Source organism: Osmerus eperlanus, chromosome 10 (assembly GCF_963692335.1).
Source record: "Osmerus eperlanus chromosome 10, fOsmEpe2.1, whole genome shotgun sequence".
Classification (NCBI taxonomy): domain Eukaryota; kingdom Metazoa; phylum Chordata; class Actinopteri; order Osmeriformes; family Osmeridae; genus Osmerus; species Osmerus eperlanus.
This window is the reverse complement of record NC_085027.1, coordinates 3179234-3202028: the sequence shown is the minus strand read 5'-3', so window position 1 is coordinate 3202028 and position 22795 is coordinate 3179234. Positions and strand designations below refer to the sequence as shown.

The window sequence follows — 22795 nt, the reverse complement described above, 5'->3', positions numbered from 1 at the left end:
ATCATAGAGAACAAAAAAAGTTTTATCATCTATTTATTCTTCCTCAAAAATCAACAGAACAAAAGCACATTAAAAACAGCCTTGGTTTATACAGTTTTCCACGCACAAAAATAACATTACATTCACACTTCAAAAAGAGGCATCCCTTCTGCTCCCTAATAAAATCTGCTAGTCTGTAAACCGAACAACAGAATATATATAGCAGAATAAAAAGGCTCAACCCCATCCACAGCTTCTCACCAGAAGTAAACACAGAAGGAGTAGTGGATATGTTTCTGATTCTATTCTAGGGAAGGATTTACATAATCGGAAAGGTAACAGCTAGTTTATCTTGCTAATCCTCCTTACATTGGTTGGTGCAGAGTGTGTCTGGTTAAACACCAGCCTCAGAAGCATGTTGCGGGTTAATGGGTACCTGTTGTCCAAACAACGCTCTTACTGTATGCTAGCAGTACAAAACCATAGTAACAATAGTCCATAACTATAACAGAAAAGGCAAAAGATAACACCCCATCAGTTCGATTGGTTTGGTAAAAGCAGTGTGTTTGTTTGTGTGTGTGTGTGTCAGGATGTTAGATAAACAGATAGGGCTTGTCCATTTAGATTTCCTGGTATGCTGAGACCGGGGCTGTGTACTCTTCATCACTGTCCCTGGAAAAAACAAAACACACAGTTTACACATTCTAGACGGAAACGTTCATCAACGTAAATCAGCATCCACACACCCCCATCCACACCCCTGCTGGTTAATTGAATATGGAATATGTGCCACCGTAGAGCCTAGATAGCCCCGTGTGAATAATGAATGAGGCCCAGGCAGGTAACAGTAGTACACAGTGTTCTGGTCTCTTCTGGTCTCAGCTGACTGACTGATCTGTTCCTGAGACACATTTCAATAACCTGGCCTCCTCTCTTGTCGGTTCTTTCATGTCTCCCTCTTCAACAGAAATTCTGCTAGCTTGAAATGACACAGCCATGGAAGGGGGGAGCTGTTTGAGGGGCTGCACAGGTGAATGAGCTCTGCAGCGTGATCCATCAACTCGCTAGCCTATTAATAGACCTGACAAAAATGAAAAGAGAGAAAGAAGAAGGAGAGAGAGAGAACGGGAAGAAGGAAATGGAGGAGAAGAGGAACGGAGAGACAGATCCCGTCAATCAAAGCTTTGTTGTTGAAGAAGAGAACGGAACCAGAGTTAATGGGGGGGATGTCAGTGCGGGAGGACTGGGAAGAGGGGAGGGATGAGAAGCTGCGGATCGAGCTCTGTTCCCCTGGCTCAGTGTGTTGGCTGGGCTGCTCAACAGGACTGGAGCCCAGGAATCATCCCCAAAACCTCTCCACCTCAGGGGACACACATCCATCCCTGTCAGACTTGTTTCATCTCTACCCTTTGAAAAGGCTACGTGTACCTGCTGTTGATGTCCCCCTTATCTCTCTGAAGTCTATCTGGAGGCTGGAAAGAGAGTTTGTGTTTGCCCTGGCATCTTACTGGAAACAGTGGAGTGTGGCTCTGTTTGAGCACACACCTTATTTCAGTTTGACTCCGAGCCATGGGTACACACTGTATGGCTGCTGTGGAGATGTTTGGTAAACACAGAAGGCAGCTGCTGTCCTGTGATGCCATACCAATTAATCAAAAACTTATCAGGGGCAAAACTGTAGTCTATGCCTGAATAACTACATGAGAATGCTTGTGTTGGGGTAACAGGATCACCCCTGAGGATGAGCACCACAGTGTATTGACTATAATTCTGTGACATGTGTCGGTGATTATGGAGACCATAGCATTAGCGTGTAATATCATTTTTTTAGATCTAATAGATACTGTGCCTGAGAAGCACAACAGGTCAACGTGACCCGTTCTACACACGGAATAAACAGTCTGAAATTCGCATCCAGGAAACTTCCCTCTCAAACCACACAGACATGACACCAGGCCTGTGGCAATTCAGCAGTGGGTCAGTGTGTCTCGGCTAAAACACACAGGCTGTGTCTTTAACCTCTACTCAGAGCGGGCTACTGTGAGAACCTTCAGTGAGAATGTCTGAGTGAAGGGGACAGACAGGGAGTCTGTCAGCGCTGTGACTCAGCACTGACTGACCAGCTTCCTACTGACTGGGCACTGTGAGCCGTTGAGGCCCTACCAGGCAGGCAAGTGCTGGATCAGGAAGTGGACTTCCTAGCATCTTAGACCTATACCTAGAATATTCCACGTTGGAACGTGTCCACTAGGCAGGGAGATGTGCTGAGGCATGGCTCTGATGACATTTGTTTTGTGTACGCATACATCCATTGGTTTTGCACACACGTACACACACACACATGGCATGCAATTCACAGCACTCAGAAATGTGGCTGCTCGACTGCATGACTCAGCATAAGAGGGTATTACCCACTTAGATAATGAGAGAGGAACATTGGCAAAAGAAATGTGCATCCTCTGCAACATGTCAAAGAGTGTATGGTAGGAATGATTCAATCTCTCACACACACATGTTCGTTATGAACATGGATTGGATTTGTTTGTTTTTATGGAGAAAAAAACTCAGACTCGTCTACCATATTTTCCCCTCCTTGACTGAGTGTGACTGACTATCATTGAACTAAGTCCATCCTTTAGCTAGTGTGGCTAACATTAAGTTGAATCTCTCACCTCACTTCTTCCTCTTTGAGTCTCCGCGCTGCCTGCTTTGACTGTTTGATTTGCAAGTCCAGTTTGTGTAGGAAATCTTTGGCCGACAGTTCCTCGGGCTGAGACTGAGTTTTTTTTTTGGAGTTCTCTGGGGGTGGAGAGTCGGGTGGGGAGGGAACCTCTATGTCTTGAATCGTACTGGAGGGGTCGTGGTCCAGAGAGTTAGGCTCCCCCTCTCCGTCAGGAGACTCCAGGGACAGTCCGTTAAAAATTGAGGATTTCTCAGAGACAACTGGGATGTTGAGACTGTTCCTCAGGAAGATGCAGTCGTTACTGAAGAGCTTGTTGGCCCTCTTGATCTGCTCCATCTGTTGGAGCGGCAATAGGAAAACATGATACCAGAACCTTCAGTCTGCGACATTGTATTAAAATGACAATACATGTTATGCCAGAGGCAGTTGTAGAAGGTAGTGGAGAGAGATGGACACTGTCAGAGGCAGTTGTAGAAGGTAGTGGAGAGAGATGGACACTGTCAGAAGCAGTTAAGGAGAGTGTTTTTTATAAGCTGTGGTCGAAGCCAAGTACCCCACCCATGTCCTGTCGTTATTACCAGAGAATGTGATGCCAACTGAATTAAGGCTTCTATGCAGCTGCACTCTACTATGACCACATCAGTTGTAGCAATAGTGTGGCTTATACAACGCCATTGCAACTCTAAACCACTTCCTGATTCCACATTAGACCTTTTATAGCACAAATTGCTTTTAAATTGAAACTCAGGCCTACTGTAGAGTAGGCTAGAGTCTCAGTAGACGATGAACACTCAACACTTGTCCTGACTGCAGGTCAGACAGCATGAAATCGCAGATATGACAGTGTTGCAAATAGGTGATCCCTTATCTGATGTTATGACGCATGCTTTCATGGCTTAATAATAGGCCATGGATGGACAGTTATCAAAATGCAAGTATGTTTTTCCACGACTACCAGATTAAGTATAAGTTACTTCATTTTGAAAATCTTACCGTTACACCGTATTTAAGGGCAATACCTTGCAAGGTATCACTGTCTGTAACCCGATGCTCTATGAATTTCTCCCCCAAAGAGGCCGTAACGCTAGCAGTGCTTCCATACGACCGGATCTTTGTCCGGGCAAGGCTCTGAGACAGCTCGCTCTCCGACTCGGAACCAGACCTGGACCGCGGGAATATAGGTTGGCCAAACCTTCCTCCTCCATCCCTCATCGGCAAAACAGGCGAGAACTCCGCCATCTTCTCTTCCAAATAGAGTCTGACGCTCTGTTTAGATGCTCGACTGATCACTTTGATATAGGAAAAACCACGCTATCACTCATGCTGCAGGGAGATTCCCATGTCTAATTTGATGATACATGTCAGTTCTAGATATATGTGGCATGTTTCAGCACACAACAAACCCTCAGTTCGCTATTTTGTCACAGACTGACTACCGCGGTTAGCCGACGCAGGAACGTAAAACGCAATGTAGCCTACGTATTTGGAGCAATGCAATTGGATACGCAGACGTGCGTGCTTCGTTGGCCCACCCAGGCTTGTTGTGACAGTAGCCCTGGGAGAAGAGCATGCTCTATCTATTATATAGAGTCAATATAAACCGTTGGCTATTGTAATGCACACGCCTTTGGGAGCGGCCGTAAGAGTACTATATATTAATAGCTATAATGATTAAAAAATACATTATATAAAATAAATAAATAAATTAGCCTAGTCATTTAATGTCGGGCAAGCACGTGTCCATCAAGAACTTGCTTGTAAGAAGTAAGTGGTCCTTTCATGTTCATTCCACTGTTGTGGTGTGTGTGTTTAAGGAACAGGGAGTATGGAGGGGGTGGAACTCATTCACATTGAGCCTAAACATTCTGAAGCCCCCCGTGACTCCATTAGCCCCTGCTTTCTACTTCTGGACTGTCTTTAAAACGTTTAGCTGATTACACAGAAACCTTGATCATTAGTATTACTATTTTCATTATCACAGTAAACGGAAGGGGGGGGGGGGGGGTCAGACGGCTGAGTGGTTAGGGAATCGAGCTTTCAATCAGAAGGGTTGCCGGATCGATTCCCGGCTGTGCAAAATGACATTGTGTCCTTGGGCAAGGTACTTCACCCTACTTGCCTTGGGGAGAATGTCCCTGTACTTATTGTAAGTCGCTCTGGATAAGAGCGTCTGCTAAATGACTAAATGTAAATGTAAAGTCACTTTTAACCCTTGTGTTATCTTCGGGTCATTCTGACCCATCAGTCATTGTGACCCACCGTCGTATTGCGACAAATTTACCTCATACAAAAACAAAGTGAAGCATTTTCTTTTAACTGTCGGGCTGTCTCAGACCCCCCACATTGGAATGGTTAAAAGAAAATTATTTGTATTTGTTTTTGTATTGGGTAAAATTGGGTAAACACAACGATGGTTCGTTATGAACCTTTGGGTCATGTGACCCGAAGGCAGCACGAGGGTTAAAGAATGTCAGATCAACTGTATACAGGCATGAGTTGGAACATTCTGCGTCATGCTATGACTGTTCTCCTAGACGTGCCCAGCAACTTGAGCAATACTGCTGCTGTTACATCCTCATGTGATAACATGAACCTAACCCATATAACATAGGCCAATGTCCATTAAGAGTGTCATTAACATATCTGCTGTGTATTTGTGTATGGTGAACTGAAAACAAAGGGAGTTATTGTTGAAAAGATTTCCTCTGTACATCTCTAGAAGACAACACAGGGATGTACTGACGATGAGTCATGTATGGGGGTAAAGAGAAGATTGCAGGTGACAAGTTCATCTATTTTGTTTGAGACAGCTGTTTGAGAGTGCTCACACAAGGTGAAGTGATTGGATTGGAATCATGTTCATGAAAGTGTAAGGCTGCTGTTCATTTGCTGGAGTCTAACGGGTCAGATCTTAGAGCCTCATTAAACAGGATGAACAAAAAGACCAACAGGTGCTGCTTACAAAGACATACACACTACACACACAGACCGTGCGCACACACACACACACAAAACCTCTGAATGTATTCTCCATGGTCATGAGCAAATATTGAGTCCTGCAGAAAACAGGTTGTATGGTTGAATAGTTTCATGATGAATTTATGATTTATTCATTTAATCAGGGCACACTCGCTTTGGGTAATGCTGTCCACAAGAACATTTACATATGGGGGAAAATAGATGTGGAAAGTGGAAGCGAAAGAGTGAGAGAGTGGGAGAGAGAGAGAGAGTGAGAAAGAGAGAAAGAGAGAGAGAGAGAGAGAGAGAGAGAGAGAGAGAGAGAGAGAGAGAGAGAGAGAGAGAGAGAGAGAGGGAAAATAGCTTTGGTCCATTAATAATGCATTGTGTAAGAAGATGTTTATTATTATTTTATTATCAAGCAGACTGGCTCATGGTTTGCCTTCAGGACCATGTTTTAGTGTTTTGTTCAAATAATTTGTCTGTGGATCCAATAAGGCCGGAACCCAGCTGTTTACCTTGGTGCCATACTTGTAGAGAGACAAAGAACATCAAGTTGGATGGAAAGCCACAGGTGGAACGCTGGAAGGATGGTGGTAGGGTGGAATAAAGCCTTGAATCGTCAAATGCAGCCCAATAATGGGTCAGATGGCTGAGCGATTAGGGAATCGGGCTAGCTATTAATCAGAAGGTTGCCGGTTCGATTCCAGGCCGTGCAAAATGACGTTGTGTCCTTGGGCAAGACACTTCACCCTACTTGCCTCGGGGGAATGTCCCTGTACTTACTGTAAGTCGCTCTGGATAAGAGTGTCTGCTAAATGACTAAATGTAAATAACACACTATCCACTAAACGGTCCTGTTTCTGTCTCTTCACGCAGCGGTTTCGTGGACACGTGGCCCTACCTCAGACTCCTTTCCCTGTCACGTTCCATGGATCACCCTGTTTTTCTGTTTCCATCCACGGACTGTGGAGAATGAAAAATTACTTTCCTAACCATATTACCACTGACCTCTTGTGGATGTTTATGAACATGTGCTTGTGGAATCACAGGAGGGTGCTATTGAGCCACGTTTGAGACAGGGTTTGCTCCAGTCTACATGGGTCAATATACCCATTTCCCCCCCGACTTAGTTTTCTGACTTCACATCTTTAAAGATAACCCCTCGTTTAAGATTGTGATATATTTGTGTCAATTTATACTTCCTAAAAGTTGGATTATGCTTGAGGGCATGAGTTTTGCACTGAACATTCGTTACTTTTATGTCAAGTTACAAGATTGCATAGTTTTATTGCTCCGCTTTGCCACCACAGATCTCACAATGCAAAGACCAGCTCACTTTGTTTTTTTTTTCACTATTCTATACTACTGGGATATGCTAATACTCCGATTTAAACGCATACCTTTGTGACCTCTCGTTCAGCTAACTGTGTTTTGGTTCAAACATATAAACAGTTATCCAAAAAGAAGTCATGCTCGTGCAGCCACATGTCTGGGTGATTACGTCATCCGTTGATGTGGATTCAGGTTCACCTTGAAGTGTTATCTGCTCCAGTGGCGCAATCGGTTAGCGCGCGGTACTTAAAAAAAACTTGCCACGGAGTTACACTATAGTAGGCTGGCTATTGTATTAAATCAACTAAGAATTGTACGTGAATCACCACAATTATGAAAAAGCAGTAAGTATTGCCATTAGGACAAATGTGTCTCATGAATATTGAAAACACTGATTTAGTGAACTGGAACCTGTTTACGCTCCTGTTTCGCTCGCGAGACAAAAATGCTGCCTCCCCCTTCCTCAGTTACGACGCACTAAATTCTAAAAAATATATTTTTTAGACGCTACACATGTTATACATCGTTGGAAAGCTACGATTCTTGTGCTTCCATTGAAATAAACCAATTCAAGATCAAGTCGCAATAGCAAGCAAAGTCAACGTCTTTTTCCGGTGAACATTCCTTCAACAATGCCAAAGAAAAAAGTTGTACTCACCCTAAGTTGTTCAAATAGGTCCAGGTGTGCAAATCATGCCATCAAAACTTGATCTGCGTAAGTCCCAAGGGTTCAAAGTATCTAACCATGTAAAGTAATTCGTCCAAATACAATGTTTTACGTTCATGAATAGCCATTATCCTTTGTTTCATTATGCAAGTTAGCCGACGGAAGAAACAACTTGTTCACATAAAAGTGTTATTTTCTCAGATTTATCAACGGAGTATTTACAAAATGAAGGTCTCAAAATGTCCGTTGAACCCTCCCCTTTTGATTGACACCTTGTTCGACCCAATAGGAGCTTCCATGCCCCGTTGACAGCCCTCTAAAGCCAACTAGGTCTGTGCGTCCTGCCCCCCCCCCGCCCCCCCCCCCCCACACTCGTTCTAAACAAATTTCTCGAACTGGCTTCGACTGGCTCTGAAATTAGCTCGTTAGCCTTGTAGCTGACAGCTAGCTGAAAATGCCAATACCTCATTTGTATGCGTCTGTGGAGCCTTCAAAATAACAGTCGATTGCGCAATATGGTTGACAGAATCAGTGTTCTTTGTGCGCCAATCCTTGGAATCAGATAAAGCACTCCAATGTGTTCATGCTTCAGTTTTTGTGTTTCAGTATTACTAATTAGGGATTTAGCTATTATATATGATAGTTCTAAGTACCACCTTTCATTAGAGATAACAATTATGAAAAATAATACCTTTTTATTTGACCTTGACCTTGGTTACAAAGGGTCATTTTGGAGTCTCCAAAAGACCCTTTTAGAAAATTCCTGGATGTACTCTTATAAAAACATGTGTCAAATATGAATATATTGTGGTATTATGTTTGACTTTTGATTTTAATTGGGTAAGGCTTCAACCTGTGGTCCAATTTAGTCTTCCAGATAATACCTACCACCTCTAGGCCTATTCAGGCCTCTGTTTTCAAAACAAAATCTAGGCGGAAATAGAAATTTTCACTTTCCTTGTGTTCAAGCTTCTATTACTCAACACTAGAAGGACTGACAGGGGTCCTGACAACAGGGGACATAACTTCAGAGTGTCAGCTTTCAAAAGAGATCATTTACATGCATGTACTCCAAATGGTTCAAGAACAGCTTCCAATTTACTTTGGGTATGCTGTTTAGGCGTTTTCAGGCAAATTTAACAGGAACATGAAAAGGTTAATCCATTATTATATTAACTAGGCCTGATCTTCCGTCTCAAATTATCAGATGTCAGTCATAATACATCTCCACGCGATTCGGCTGCATTCATTAGGCCTACCAGGTGCTTTTGTGTGAAATCTGGTTCAACGAGTAGGTATACTTTTTAACTAATCTTAAGTAATCTAAGATCAGAGATTGTCTCATTCCTACTGGCAGTCGACCCAATAATGTTAGAAGGGTAATCTAGTCCACAGGAAACATGACGATAAGCCACTGATGACATCAATGGTGCTGTATGAGCTGGTCACCCTCTCACTTGTCAGGGAGTGGCAACGCTACGCATGAGTCATTCAGTTCCCCTCTGGCCGCAGTGAATCGCAGCTCAGAAGCTGTGGGCAGCATTTTTAACATCAGCGCTGGCCCCTGCAGCTCTGGCACTGTAACAAGGAAGGAACATTACATCATCTCCTAAACAGAAACTAGATTTGGTTAAATAAACACACAACACCTGCAGAATAATTCTAATAAGGCCTGGCCTTATCACTGTCGATATGGGAGCACCTTTTGTTTAGGTACTTGATAACTGGCCAAGTGTGAGCACACCCAGTTTTGCAGTAACAATAGACAACCTTGCAAGAGTAATGGTCAGTATAGCATGTACAAAGTTGGAGCCTTGTTGACTTTTTAAAGTACAGGATAGTATATTGTTAGATCTTCTTTCACTGGTTTTGCATCGTCAACAACACAACATGAAACCCAATTTGCATCCTCTTCCTGTACATCTGTTTTTGAGGAAACTACAAGTGTCAATCCAAGAACTACAAACATGGCCAGAACGCAGTCCAAAGTAAAGAGGCAGGAGCGAGTATGCAAAAACATTTATTATTCGAGGACGTCTTATATTTAACAGTGCCTTTAGCAAGTGTTGTGGTTTAATAACAGTACATCTTATTTCCTCTTCTTGAGTTCAGACCTGGAGCGGAATGGTACAAAATTCTCAACACTCTGGCTAATATTTAGCGGTCTTTTTCCGTGTGTGAAACTCTGAGATGGCCCTCTATCATAGTTATAATATTAATAAACATCAAAAGACCACAATATCAGAGCAGAGCAAAATTCTGGCGGTTTTACGCACCAGGAAAGCTTCATAACGGAATAACGACACATCACAAGAGGGTTTTATGAGAAAAAGCATGATAGTATACAGTTAGTCCCACAGCCTTGCTCAGCCAGACTATCGAGTTAGCTTCTTTTTATTATTTTTTAAATCTAAACAGATCAAACAGAATGTAATGGCTGTAATAAAAACATTACGTGATCTATGTTACACCAGGTATACCAACATAGTTCTTATTACAGAGTGCTTATACACACAGTGTAACAGTTTTATTGGTCCAACTGTGCCTCTGCAGACAACTAGTGTTCAAGAAAGTAAATCCAGTTAAGCACACTGTATGCCAATATTTTGGACCCTGCTTCAGAGCACTGAGTGTGTCTGTCTACATCAGACTAGTCTTTAAATTCTGAATTGGGAACAGATGTGGGTAATTCATTAAATTCATTTCTTGTGATCCATGAATGGAGTTTGGGCATGTGTACACAAAAGTAAAATGTGCATACTGGTGCCTGCCTTTTCTTTTCCCAACCATTAACAATTAATCTGAAAATCTTCCTAAACTGCCACACAGACAGGAAAGATTTACTCGTCACTACACAGAGTGATGACACGGTGCACGTGAAATGTGCAAATAACCCATTGGTGTTCTCCTTTAAGTCTGTCAGCAAACTACTTTAATATGTAAAGGAACTGAACTTAAAATGTTCAGTATATATACTCAAATGCTGCATATGTTAGTCTTTGGCATGGTTCAGTACAAGAGAAGCCCAGTGGTTAAGTTGGTCACTACTTCCTCAGTGTGAGAGCAGTCGTAGTACAAACCCACTCTCTCAAACCCCCATTTTTTTAAACGTTATCCCTTTTACCAATAATAAAGAAAATGAACCGTTTGAGAACCCAGTCTGTCTGAACCGAATCATAACAGCCGTAGTTGACAGAAAAACTTGTAACAAGTATTAAGACTTGAAAATTGTGTGCCCTTCTGCTCAGTGTGTCATTCCTACATTGTGTTAACATCCATCTATACCACAGAGCTACCAGACTGCCAGTGCTGCATCTTCCTTCATGCCACCCCAGTTTTAAAACCAGCACCTGATTTAGCATTGGACAAAGCTGCATGTCATCAAGAAGCTAACAGCCAGTTGGGCCAACTGTCATCTCTATGCCAACAGCTAGCCCTTAGAACTGGGTTGTCCACTCTCCGATGCTGTTGCTGCCTAGTCAGATTCCAGGACAGTAGGCTGCATACTCGGAAATAACATACTCTACAGACAGCTCTACATTAGTGGACTACCTTACAGTCTCACAGTGCTCTCCAATGCTAAACAAGACTAGTTTGACCTCTAACCCCAACACTGCAAGTCATGCTAAAGACCAGTGGACAGACATGAGCAGCAGCTCCAATTTATCCAGGAAGTTTAACAGGAAGTTAAACAAAAGACTTGTTCGTTCTACGGAGTTCTATATTTAGCCATATATGAAGCATAAGGCCCTACAACCTTTGTCCAGATGTTTTTTTTTTACAGTAGATGTTATAGCAAAAACTAAGTGTTTAGTTCAGGGTTACATGTGTATCCTTCTGTGAATGGTTACTTGGTTCTGTACACATATGTTTGTCCTGTTCATCATGCTCAAAGCATAGTAAAAAAAAAAAAGAGAGAAGATAAGAAAAGAAAAAAAAAAGAGGAAAAGAGTAGTTGTATAGAAGCTCAAAGAAAAAGAGCAGCTGAAATCAGCTGACAAAAATAACAACAATAACAAAAGGTTTACAGTTGTAATCGTAACATGACAATATCATAATAATAATAATAATAATGTATGGGAGAGGGCATTTCCAGTTATTTCCCTTCTTCTCAAATGTTGGTTCTGGTTGAGGGCGCCTTGCTCCGTGGTTTGGCACAAGACTAAGGTTCCACACATGAGATGAGACCAGGGGATTGGCTGAAAGTATTCCACATGGTGAGATGAGACGACAGGATTGGCTGAGAGAGGATCGGCTCCATCCTTACAAGTCCCCCTCCACTCGCCTCTTGCGCACTGCAGGAGAGAGTGCATGAGTAAGAAAAGGGGGGGAAAAGGGAGAGAAGCAGAGAATACAAAAACAAAAAAAGCATAATGAATCATGAAAGAAAGAGGTCAGACTCTAAAAATCCTTGACACACAAAACCATCTCAATCCTGTTAGTCGTGTCAAAAACAACAATGTGAACCTACTTCACACCCTTCAGACCCATTCTAATGCAATTAGTGCAAGTGCAGGAACATATCCAAACTGTTGGGAGTTAACACCACTCAAGTGCATCCAAGGAAACCTAGCTCCAAACACACAGACCTGTGATACTACGTTCTGAGGAACCTCTGAGCTCAGAGACAGAGACGGAGAGAGACGGAGAGAGAGAGAAACAGAGAGAGAGAGAGAGAGAGACAGAGAGAGAGACAAAGAGAGAGACAGAGAATCTGAGGCCTTGGCTGGGCAGTCACATGGCCAGTGTGGAGAGTTGGAGATCTAGCCCGGGTTGAACACTCCACCAGCCGGTGAGACAGAAGAAGAAGCCCACAGCTTCAGAATGGAAGCAGACAGAAAATGGGGTCAAGGGAAGAAAGGAATAGCCAGATATGGAATACAAAAAAAAAACACCCAAAGCTGAATGGATTTGCCACAGAAACGACCTGCAGATTGGAGAACAGGATGAACAAGGCTTTCATGGAGAGCGCGTCTCACCCAGATCGTTGTTCTTGGTGATGGCTCCAGCGGCTCTAGATCGTGGTCCTTGCTGGGTGAAATGGTAGCCGAACTTCACTATGCTATGGTTCTCCTCTAACATCTTAGCGATCTCCATCTCTACCGTTGTACCCAACTGCTGCCTCTGAAATAGAGGGAGAAAAGAACGACACAGGTCAAGATCTGCCCAGAGGTCAGTCTGTGCATGGGTGTGTGCCTGCACGTTTGTGAATGTGTGTGTGAGCGTGTGTGTGTGTGTTACCTGGTTGTCTATCTTGATCTCTATGAGTGTGTCGTTATCTCTCAGGGCATCCACCAAGGCCTGCACGCCGGCTCCAGTGATGAAGTTGGACTCGAGGTTCAGACACCGCAAGGTCTTGTTCTCCCTCAACATCTCACTGAAGGCCTGGAGGGGGGGAGAGGTACAGTCTGTTAGCTCTCACAAAGCATCAGGCTCTCCACATCCAAGATAACCTCAGCGGAACAGAGAGAACGGAACAGGGAGAACGGAACAGGGAGAACGGAACAGGGAGAACGGAACAGGGAGAACGGAACAGGGAGAACGGAACAGGGAGAACGGAACAGAGAGAACGGAACAGGGAGAACGGAACAGAGAGAACGGAACAGAGAGAACGGAACAGAGAGAACGGAACAGGGAGAACGGAACAGAGAGAACACACCACAGCGATGGGGTCGTTACTCCTGGTGGCCGCCAGACTGAACTTCTTGACGTGAGTGTTGTTTTCCATAGCCTTGGCAAAGTCCTTCAGTGTGGGAATGGGAATGTTCTGGAGAGAAAAACAAAAAAGGAAAGAGTCATATCACAGCTGTTGGACTCAAAGAGTCATAAGGTTCTGAAAAGGAGTGCGTTGGCGTACCTTGATGTTGTTGAGGTTAACGTCTGTTAGAGAGCTGTCATCGCTCTTTATCCTCTGCAGGGTATCCTCAACGTTGGTGGGATTGGGAGGCTCGTCGAACACCGGGTTCATCTTCTCTCCTTTGATCACATCTGGAAGGCGTTCAACCACAACCAGCAGTTACAACACTGGAGCTACCTCAGAGATGTTTGCATCAAGCGACTCGAGTTGTGCACTCACTGTTGAATCCCTCTTTACTGCTGGTCCCATCGTAGGTCTGAGTGCTGGTCACCAGTGTGTGTACCCCGAGGATTGCTGTAACCAGAGCGCACACACACACAGAAGGCGAGTCATGTGTTTGTTTGTGTGTGAGATGAACGGATTAGGGATGCATATCAATCTCAACCAGACGCATCTCTCCACTAGTCATTCACTGCTGGGGAACAAAAGCTTCCTCGGAGACAAAAGCAGGAGACAGGCTATCCTTCTGCACAGTAAGCTCTCTCACGCTCCACACACACAGACACACACACAGATCTCCAGAGCCATGGGAATGAAACACAGAGTGAGAAGAGCTAGTGTTCTCCTGCCCCTGGAGAGAGAGGACAGTTGGAGGAGACACAGTCACAAAACACACGGTGTGGGTGTCACTGTGGCTGGTTTATAAATACAGACAATCTGTTTGAAGACTTAAGGCCAATGCACACTGAGTCCGAAATTCGTATCCGAAATGTTCGCACGTTAAAAAAGAAATACGACTTCACGTTATGTCAATCGCGCTTACACACTGCCTCCGAAACTTTCGTCCGTCAAAAAAAAGTTCTGATCGGGTTCGATTTTCTGCGTATTCGCATCCATAGCCAGCATTTTAATAGTTTTTTTTGCAATTCACCGAATGTTGAGGCTGACGATTGCAAAAAAACGCATACGAAAATTTCGCACTCAGTGTGCAAGGGCCTTTACACTGTTAACATGTATGCCCCCTCCCAACACCCACACCCACTCCCCTTTCCCTAGGCTCCCCCCCACCCCTTACCTGCTAGGTCACACAGCTCTGTGTCTGTGGCGCTGGACAGGGCTTCCTCTAGTTCTGGGTCGAGGGTCGTGACTTCCTCTGAGCGCATCTCCGAGGTCTTCTGCTTGGGAACAAATGCTTTACCTGCAGAGAGAAAGACGTAGTAAGACAGCAGCCGCAGGATGTGTGTTTATAAAGCTTTGCTTCTATTGACACCTTGCACAGGTTAGCTAGAGTTAGCCATCTTAGCTTGTTTTTTCTCAGCACCGTTTTGTCACAGTACAAACTCTATTTGCTAGTGATTCTTGGGAATAATTGACTGACTTACTGCCTTGTGTGGACCTCTTTCTAGTCTTCCATCTCATTATTCTATCCCTCCCTCCCTCCCTCTCTCCCTCCTCCATCTGAGCATGTCACTCTGCCTTCCGATCCCCTGAAGTCTCAAAAGACACAACAGATCCTGATGTGTCCAAATCTCTGTGTTTCAGTCTGGCCGGCCCCAGGGGCATCGCTGTGGTAGCCCACACAGCGAGAGGAAAGACCGAAGGAAGTCGTGGAATAAAGAATGGAGTGGAAACCACACCAGTGCTGCTGGGCCGCAGACCAGCAACTTCCTTTACAGCACGCCTGCCTCCACATACCCTTAACCAATCTTAATAGCCCCCGACCCAACCCCCAGTTCAGACTGGATGTTCCCCACCCGCCTCACGCAGAGAAAATATTCAGTTTTCATCAACTTCCGTCCCCTCAGTATGTCCCACTGCTCTCTCTCTCTCCCCCGTCTCTCTCCCTCTCCCTCCCTCTTTCCGACCCTCCCCCCCCCCCCCCTCTCTCTGTCAGCCAGAACACTCAAACAGTGCTCCTCTCTAAGAGCCTTGGCACTTCCGTAAAGCTTGTGAACAGTAAATACAGCCATTACCCTGCATCCTGTGGCAATCCCTCAGGACTAAACTGCCTAGGAATTACCCGGAATAACAGTCCTATTTCATGTCAGGGGAATAAAGAAAGTTACAAAATAAAGAATAAATAGTGTCAAATGTTTTTTTTACGCTGGCCAGATCATGAGTGGTTCATGTCATCCTTAAACAGAAGAAAGTGTAAATCCAAGCTGAGGACAAGCAGAGCACTCGAGGTAAAGCCTACATTTAGAAACTTTTAAGTGAAAAGAAGCATGACTGAGAAAGAGAGGAACAGCCGGAGCGAGAGAAAGAACACTGGGTTGAGCCATGACAACGCCCATGACAACAGAGGCTTTCAGCAACTCCTAACCCAATGAAAAGTTTCAAAAGGGCACTGTTTATCCAATCATATTTATTTCTCCCTCTTTACAAGCAATGTCACAGAGGGCTTCCCTTACGCCCACAAAACAGCACCTACAACCAACCTAAACCCTCAAAGTTAAGTCTGACAAAGTAAGCAGCAAGCCAAGCTTCACCAGTGGCATAAACAGTCTAGTAGACCTCAACTAACTTCACCCATTGAGTAACACCAGATGACGAAATAAAATATACACACTCTTCTTCAACTGTACCGCAAATTTACCTCAGAATACCATGGGAGCTACACTGATCTGACCTCGGTGTGAACTGAAAACGCCTATCTTAACTAAATTGACTTTGTATCACCGCAGAACTTACCGTGCTGAAGTCTAACCAAGGCAGGATTAGCGGTTGAGGAGTGTGGCTCAAACTATTTATCAGTAGTGGCCAGTAGTAATACAAATAAATAATCTGCTACATTCCACAAAACCACCACTGATTTGTGTTTCCCAAGTTCTAAAATATACACACACTACCGGATTCCTGCTGAAAAGAATGTCATGACCAGAGATCCTCTTCAACGTGTTTGGATGTCTCCAGTTCTAGAACCGGCTCTCTATTTCCACCCAGCTGTGTTTCAAAAAGAATCACAGGACATTTACATTTAGTCATTTAGCAGACGCTCTTATCCAGAGCGACTTACAGTAAGTACAGGGACATTCCCCCCGAAGCAAGTAGGGTGAAGTGCCTTGCCCAAGGACACAACATCATTTGGCACGACTGGGAATCGAACTGGCAACCTTCAGATTACTAGCCCGACTCCCAGCAGAATTTGTTTAAACCACTTTTGTCACATCATCAGTGTTTCTCACAGGATATTGTGAGACTGTGAGGAGGTGAACTAGGGGGGGACCCATAGAGGGTCCGGGGTCTTGCTCCCCCAGAAGAAGATTCTGCACATGTTTAAGTTAAATCCATCAATCAGGTAAACTTTGAGAGCAAAGTTGAGAGGCAGGACAAATCACACTATGGCTGGCCGTCACCATTTATGTAATTAATGGGAAACACTGCATCACGTCACAAAGGAAATGTCAACCGATTTATCAGCAGACCGATTAATCGGGCCGATAAATACTCTTTCGAAACCCTTGAATAATAGCTGGATGAATGTGAAGTCTCCAAATCATTTTCTTTATAACAGGGTTGGCCTGTGCTAGTGCTGTACAGGCTGTGCTAGTGCTGTAGTTTATGTGCTAGTGCTGTATGTAATGTGTGTAACTGAGAGCCAAGCTGAATGAATAAGTGAACAGCTTGACATCTGTAGCCTCCTCCCCTTCCCTCTATATCTCTCCCTCTCTCCCCCTTCCTTCTTTCAGTCTGAAATCCAATCCTCACTTAGAATACAACACACAACTGATATTTATCATCAATGATACGCAAACTGAGAGCACAAACAGCTCCACCCTGTTCCCACCCTACTGCCCAACTGTCGGCTCGCTGGGTGAGCACACACCTGCACACACACACCCACACACCCACACACACACACACCTTTTCTCTCGCCGGTGAAGGGGAGGATGTCCTCTCTGTCCTTGTACTCCAGTGCCTCCTTCTCCAGGTAGTTGAGGAGGCGATCTCTGTTGAACGTCCCAGTTGTTTGTTTGTTGGTCTGATCCTTCTGGCGCATACTCGCAGGCAGGAGGGCATTCTGGGGTGGAAGACGCACCATTCATTACTTAGTACAGCTTCTCGAAAAAACGAGAAGTTTGAGGTTGAATGCTGTCTCTTCATTCACTGGCATATGTCCAAGTATCTACCACCATCCCGCTCATCCTCCCTCCTGCTCCTTTCCCCATCCTGCTAGACCTCCCTCTTTCTCCCCCCATCCCTCCTCCTCTCTCCTCCACATCCTGCTCCATCTCCATCTCCTCCTCCAACCCCCACCTCAGGATCCATCTCCTCTAGGGCCGTCTCCAGCTGTTTGAGTTCCTCCTCGGAGAGCTTGTTGAGAATCTCATCCTCGTCGATCTCCTTGTACTTGTCCAGGTCTTTCTTGAAGGACAGCGCCATGATCCCGTCTGAAGACACAGCTGCAGGACTCGGTCTCTCAGGCTCAGCGTGCACGGACAGGGGGGCCACCTGCCGACACACACAGGACAGACAGAGACACGAGAGAGAAGAACGTTACAATTTGGTCTAAAACGTGATTGCCAAGTCATGTATTTACGACAAGATGATTTCCTTTTTACAGTCTGAGACATGGAGGCTTCAGGTAACACAGGGTTTCTCGCAGGACTTTTCAGTTAAGGCGGCCGCCTTAGCAACACACGCCTGCCGCCTTAACTACGTTGTATAGCGATACCCGCCGTGTTACTCTGTCCTGTTTTCTCCCTTCCATTACAAAACGCCAGTCTCCCTTGTCTGCAGAACGCATTAGTCTATCGCACAAACTATCCCCCCCTCCCATTAGTCTATCACACAAACTACCCCCCCTCCGGCAAACCCCACCCTGCCACCTTAACTAACACATTTTCTGCGGGAAACCCTGTAACAGCTATGGTTGTAAATAGGAAAGAACACACACACACACACACACACAGCTGGGACAAGAGAGAGCCTTTCTCAGGCAAGACAGAGGTCAGAGCCTGTTTCGTAAGGTGGCAGACATATTGAGTTTGACAAATATTTGCGCAATTCAATTGACAGCTCTAGACAGATGAATAGGATTACCAACAGGATCGAAGCAATGTTCTGTAAAGCAAGCCGTCAGACGCATGTGTGATTAAGTGTATCACCTGTCAGAAGGCAGGACAAAAGGACCTAACCCGGCCCTGCACTGTAATTAAAACAAGCGCTCTCATAGACTCCAGATTCTCCAGCTGAACACTACATATGATCTCCACTCTGTGGAGACACAGTTTTTTTCTTATTATGTTGTATTCTGTGGCACTGTTTCTTCAAGCATTTTGCTGTAAAATGAGACTCAGCCACAGAGAATATTTCCAATGTGAGTGAACTTCAAGCACAAAACCCCCCCAAATGAACAAAGTTGATTGGCTGGTGGAGAGCATCATGCGATGGGAATGCTTCACTGCCGCAGGGCAGGACTGCTCTGGATTAAGGGAATGATAAACGGGGAACCAAAGAAAACCTGGGAGAAAAACTGCACGAGTGCACACAACCTCAGACACGGCCGAAGGTTCCCCCCTTCAGGAAGACGGCAACTTTCAAGCACACAGCCAAGACCAGCGCTAACAGGACGAGTCTCGGAGTGTCCACCGAGCGGCCCAGCCACAGCCTGGATCAAACCCCCCAGGATCTGGGTCTTCCTTCCACAGCCCACCGTCTCCGGACTCTGATCCACTGGGTTGTTTACCATTTCCTATCTGCCCGTCCTCCATTACACCCTCTAAGTCATAAAACCCACAGTAATATGCTAACGCACTAATCCAATGGTCGTAACACAACCTTGATGGGAGTTAACGTTTAAGTAGATGTAAAGGTCAGTCTTGATGGTACTAATATTATACAAATGGTGATTACTCTAACTCGTTATTGCAAACTAAATCAGAGTAGGGAATTTGTCCTGAGTAGTGGAGGCACATTCCGTCTAGACTGATGATACTAAGGGGAAAAAACTCCATTCAAGCAGTAAATGTACAAGGATGATAATGGTGTCATTGAATGTTCCTCCGCTTTTAGACATATTTGATTAATGACTGACAAATAGAATCAGATAAATCCATAGTAATCAAGGTCAATAATTTCCAAATTCAAAGTTATATTTGCAAGTCTGAATTTCGCAAGTTACATCAAACTTCTTCTGACGGTTGTGATTGGCCCGTCACTTTTCATTTCGGGGGGAAATCTGTTTGAATGAGAGGGTGGCCAGATCATTCACCAGAGCAAATAAACATGAGCTGCGATTCGTCTGGTTCCCAGGCTAGTGCTGTGATGCTGTGGGGCTAACATGGGCCCCTAAACAAACGTGGAGGAAGGTTGAATGCCACTGGATATCAGAACATTATTGCCAATCGGGGGCATGGTTTCATGGCAGCGTTAATGCATTTGCTAATGGAGTTCTTCAGCAGAGTAATGCTCCATAACCTCAAGACTAGAACAGTCCAAGGATGGTTCCACAAACATGACAGTGGATTCAGCTTACTGCAGTGGCCTTATCCGGTCACAAGGTCTCAATTGAATTTCTATTTGGAGTATGGAACACTTCCAGCACCTTGTCCAGGCCTTGACAACATTAAAATCCACTGAATTTGGTAATGCTATTGCCTTGACAGGAGTAATAAGAGAATGCAAACACAGTAAGGACGGTGGGGGATGGAGGTTAAGACACAAGAGTATCTAAATGTATGGCCGGGTCAATGCCTTTCTCCTTTTCCAAACCGCTAATCCTCCAACACAACAGATGGCCACGGGCCAGTAATAACACTGGACTGATACTCTTATTCGCTTCGTCTGCTGTACTGGTCCAGACACACCCATAACAAACGCATACACTCGCTAATCGGCACACACCTTCGCAGGCTGAAGTCATCATATTAGCTGGCACCATACAAGGCGTTTTTGCTAAAGGTAAGCAAAAAACGAAGCTATTAAATCCCGTATAACGTGAGTAGAGGGTGTTGTGATGACTCTTACATTGCAAAAAAAAGACAGATTTAATTTGATTCTTTAAAAAAGACTGCAACTCGTCTCACACAACTACCCATCCTAGGACAGGCCCCACCAGACGCTGTTTACACCATAACAAAATGACATGTTTCCATTTCAAGCATGCGTCCAAAGATGTAAGCTGGTAGGCGTTGGCCTAAATCTTCTCCAGTCCTGTCTGAACAATTGAAAGGGGGAAATATTGAGAATAGTCATTACTTTACTACCAGAACAGGACCCATGAGTGCAGGCTATACTTAGAATGTCCTAACTCTGCAATCCCACGAGACACACGCCTCCTACACCATCTCCCCCCTTCTCTCCTATTATGTAATTATCTTCCTCTCTCTATGACATTTTTACATCTGATTCTATTTCACTCCATCCCCCCTTAGTTTTGTTCTCTCCTCTTCTGGCATGCGGGACTCCCAGTGTGGTTGGGGAAGGACAGAAAATGATGGAAAACAGATGGAGGTGGAGGGGGGGGGGGAGAGAATGAGAAAGAAAAACGTAATGTTGGTAACATACAATTCTTTCACCATAAATGCTATGGGATTGCTTAATAGTTTGACTAAGGAGTGTTTGAGTGCGCTGTTGCATAACACTTAAAACAATAAAACTAGTCTAGCTGTTGACAAGCTAGGTTACAACCGGGAGTCTTTTTCTCCCCCTCTATCCGACAGAGAGCCTATGTAATGAGGTTGGAATTTGAGGAGTGCCTCTTCCTTATTCTATTTCAACAAGGCTCACACCAGTAAACAACATAAGTGATCATCACACGCACTCGAAGGGATGATGACATGTCATGTACCTTGCGGATTTCACAGTTCACTGAGGCCTGAGCAGTCTCTGTCCTGATAAAACAGTTAATTATCATAACGCACAGTGGGGTTGATGCGACATACAGCCGCACTGCCTGAAACGTAAAGTCAGCAAATGTTCACTACCACACAGTGATTAGGCACTTCAGTGGAGGTGGACATAAGAGACGTTTGTTTAGCTAACAACAAGCTACCAACCTTTCAAGACTGTCCTGAAATCTGACACAAAGTTCATATTGAGGCATTTTCCCTCACGTCTGAAGGCTGGGCCACACCCTTCATTCAGAAGAACAACAGAACATCACTTGAAATGCCCTCATTTCAATAAACAACGAAAATCGCAGTGTATACCACTGATATACGCATTCTGAGACAGGGGTTGTCTAAGTCAATAATATACAATGTATTTGCCATCAGAAACAGTTCAGAAACAATTTAAATAACTCACAAACTATCGATACATAAAAAGATGCCTGGTGCAAGCGTTTTCAAAAAAATTGCCATTTCTATTATAGCCTATATCATGCATTTAATAGTGATAATCTCCATCTTGATAGACTAACTGTAGTAGAATTTACTGGACCCGTTGTAACATGACAACCATTGATACGCTAGTAGTATTAATGTAGCCTACAGTTAAATTTAACAGGTAACTGTTTGACTAATATGTCAAGTATAAAAGAAACATTAATTTGGTGTTAAAGTCACAAGGCCGGGGTAAGGCCGCGAACAATATAAGAACAGTGATGATATGATAAAGAAATTAGAATTACTAAATGTAATCAGGGGAAACAACGTCAGCTAAGGAACTAGCTGCTAGCTAGCTAATTCTCCCTTCGTCGCTACTTTACACACAAACCGTATTAAAACTATTATAACCAGATATGTAGAATAAAACCCAACAGTTAGTTTAATATGTTCTTAAACGTATGTGGCTAGACAAGACAAGTTAGACTAGTCAGGCTATCTATTCGACCCAAAATGACAAAACGAGGGTGTGCTAATGTGGCTAGCTAGCTAACTGGTTGAATATATGAACGCGCTGTAACCTCATCATCAGTAAGTAGACAAAACACATTCACTCAAACATATTTGGAGTCATCGTACCTGAAGCTACTGCGGCAAGGCAACTTCAGCTCACACTATACTCCGGAAGGCGTTGTCAAATTACTCTGTATTCAAGAAAGGATACGATGGCTCTACGGCTGCTTACTTTCTCATCTGAAGGGCGGTACACGGGAAAAGTGGGGACAAGCCAGTGTACGCCCATCAAACAGTTCAGTTCCACAAATGAGAGAATAGCTTTTCCAACGCAAACCAATGAGCCAACGTCATTACCATAAGTCCCACCTAACCTATGAAATAACCAACCAGAACAGTTACGATATGGGAGGCAATCAGGAGTTCATGGATGGAGGATGGCGGTTCATATTTGTTTTAGTTGGCACAATAGCCAGATGTACAATCTAGCCCTCTAAATATACGCTCATAACGTATCTATGATAAGGCTAATGATAAAAGTGTTGTAAATGCATGGCTGAACTTTCTTGATTTTACTATTCTAGTAATAACCA

General features: G+C 44.2%; 2 protein-coding genes across 3 annotated transcripts; both read right to left on the bottom strand.

Annotated features, from left to right (window-relative positions):
• Nucleotides 1–17: 17 nt before the first annotated feature.
• Nucleotides 18–4177, bottom strand: lysmd2 (LysM, putative peptidoglycan-binding, domain containing 2). Its single transcript, XM_062471664.1, has 3 exons — nucleotides 3656–4177; nucleotides 2652–2998; nucleotides 18–651 (listed from the first exon to the last, which is right to left on the bottom strand). Exons 1-3 carry the CDS (start codon nucleotides 3899–3901, stop codon nucleotides 600–602), a joined length of 645 nt encoding a protein of 214 aa, XP_062327648.1. The 5' UTR covers nucleotides 3902–4177; the 3' UTR covers nucleotides 18–599.
• Nucleotides 4178–9626: 5449 nt separating this feature from the next.
• Nucleotides 9627–22479, bottom strand: tmod2 (tropomodulin 2). 2 transcript variants are annotated; one of them, XM_062470895.1, is made up of 10 exons: nucleotides 22329–22479; nucleotides 17677–17871; nucleotides 17284–17440; nucleotides 14495–14617; nucleotides 13699–13773; nucleotides 13480–13610; nucleotides 13282–13389; nucleotides 12864–13007; nucleotides 12602–12746; nucleotides 9627–11917 (listed from the first exon to the last, which is right to left on the bottom strand). In XM_062470895.1, the coding sequence occupies exons 2-10, from the start codon at nucleotides 17800–17802 to the stop codon at nucleotides 11886–11888; spliced, it is 1041 nt and encodes a 346-aa protein (XP_062326879.1). In that variant the 5' UTR covers nucleotides 17803–17871; nucleotides 22329–22479; the 3' UTR covers nucleotides 9627–11885. The 2 variants fall into 2 exon arrangements, with proteins under 2 accessions (XP_062326879.1, XP_062326878.1); XM_062470894.1 differs by lacking the exon at nucleotides 9627–11917 and adding an exon at nucleotides 12293–12439.
• Between the last annotated feature and the right edge of the window lie 316 nt (nucleotides 22480–22795).

Bases quoted from the DNA above. Each gene is read 5' to 3' on its own strand.
- lysmd2 (XM_062471664.1), bottom strand. From the start codon at position 3,901: ATGGCGGAGTTCTCGCCTGTTTTGCCGATGAGGGATGGAGGAGGAAGG. The intron at 2,999-3,655 runs GTAAGATTTTCA...CCGCTCCAACAG, and splicing joins CCCTTAAATACGGTGTAACG to ATGGAGCAGATCAAGAGGGC. The intron at 652-2,651 runs GTGAGAGATTCA...TGTTTTTTCCAG, and splicing joins CTCAAAGAGGAAGAAGTGAG to GGACAGTGATGAAGAGTACA.
- tmod2 (XM_062470894.1), bottom strand. From the start codon at position 17,802: ATGGCGCTGTCCTTCAAGAAAGACCTGGACAAGTACAAGGAGATCGAC. The intron at 14,618-17,283 runs GTGTGTGTGTGT...TTCTCTCTGCAG, and splicing joins CTTCACCGGCGAGAGAAAAG to GTAAAGCATTTGTTCCCAAG. The intron at 12,747-12,863 runs GTAACACACACA...CCTCTATTTCAG, and splicing joins AGATCAAGATAGACAACCAG to AGGCAGCAGTTGGGTACAAC.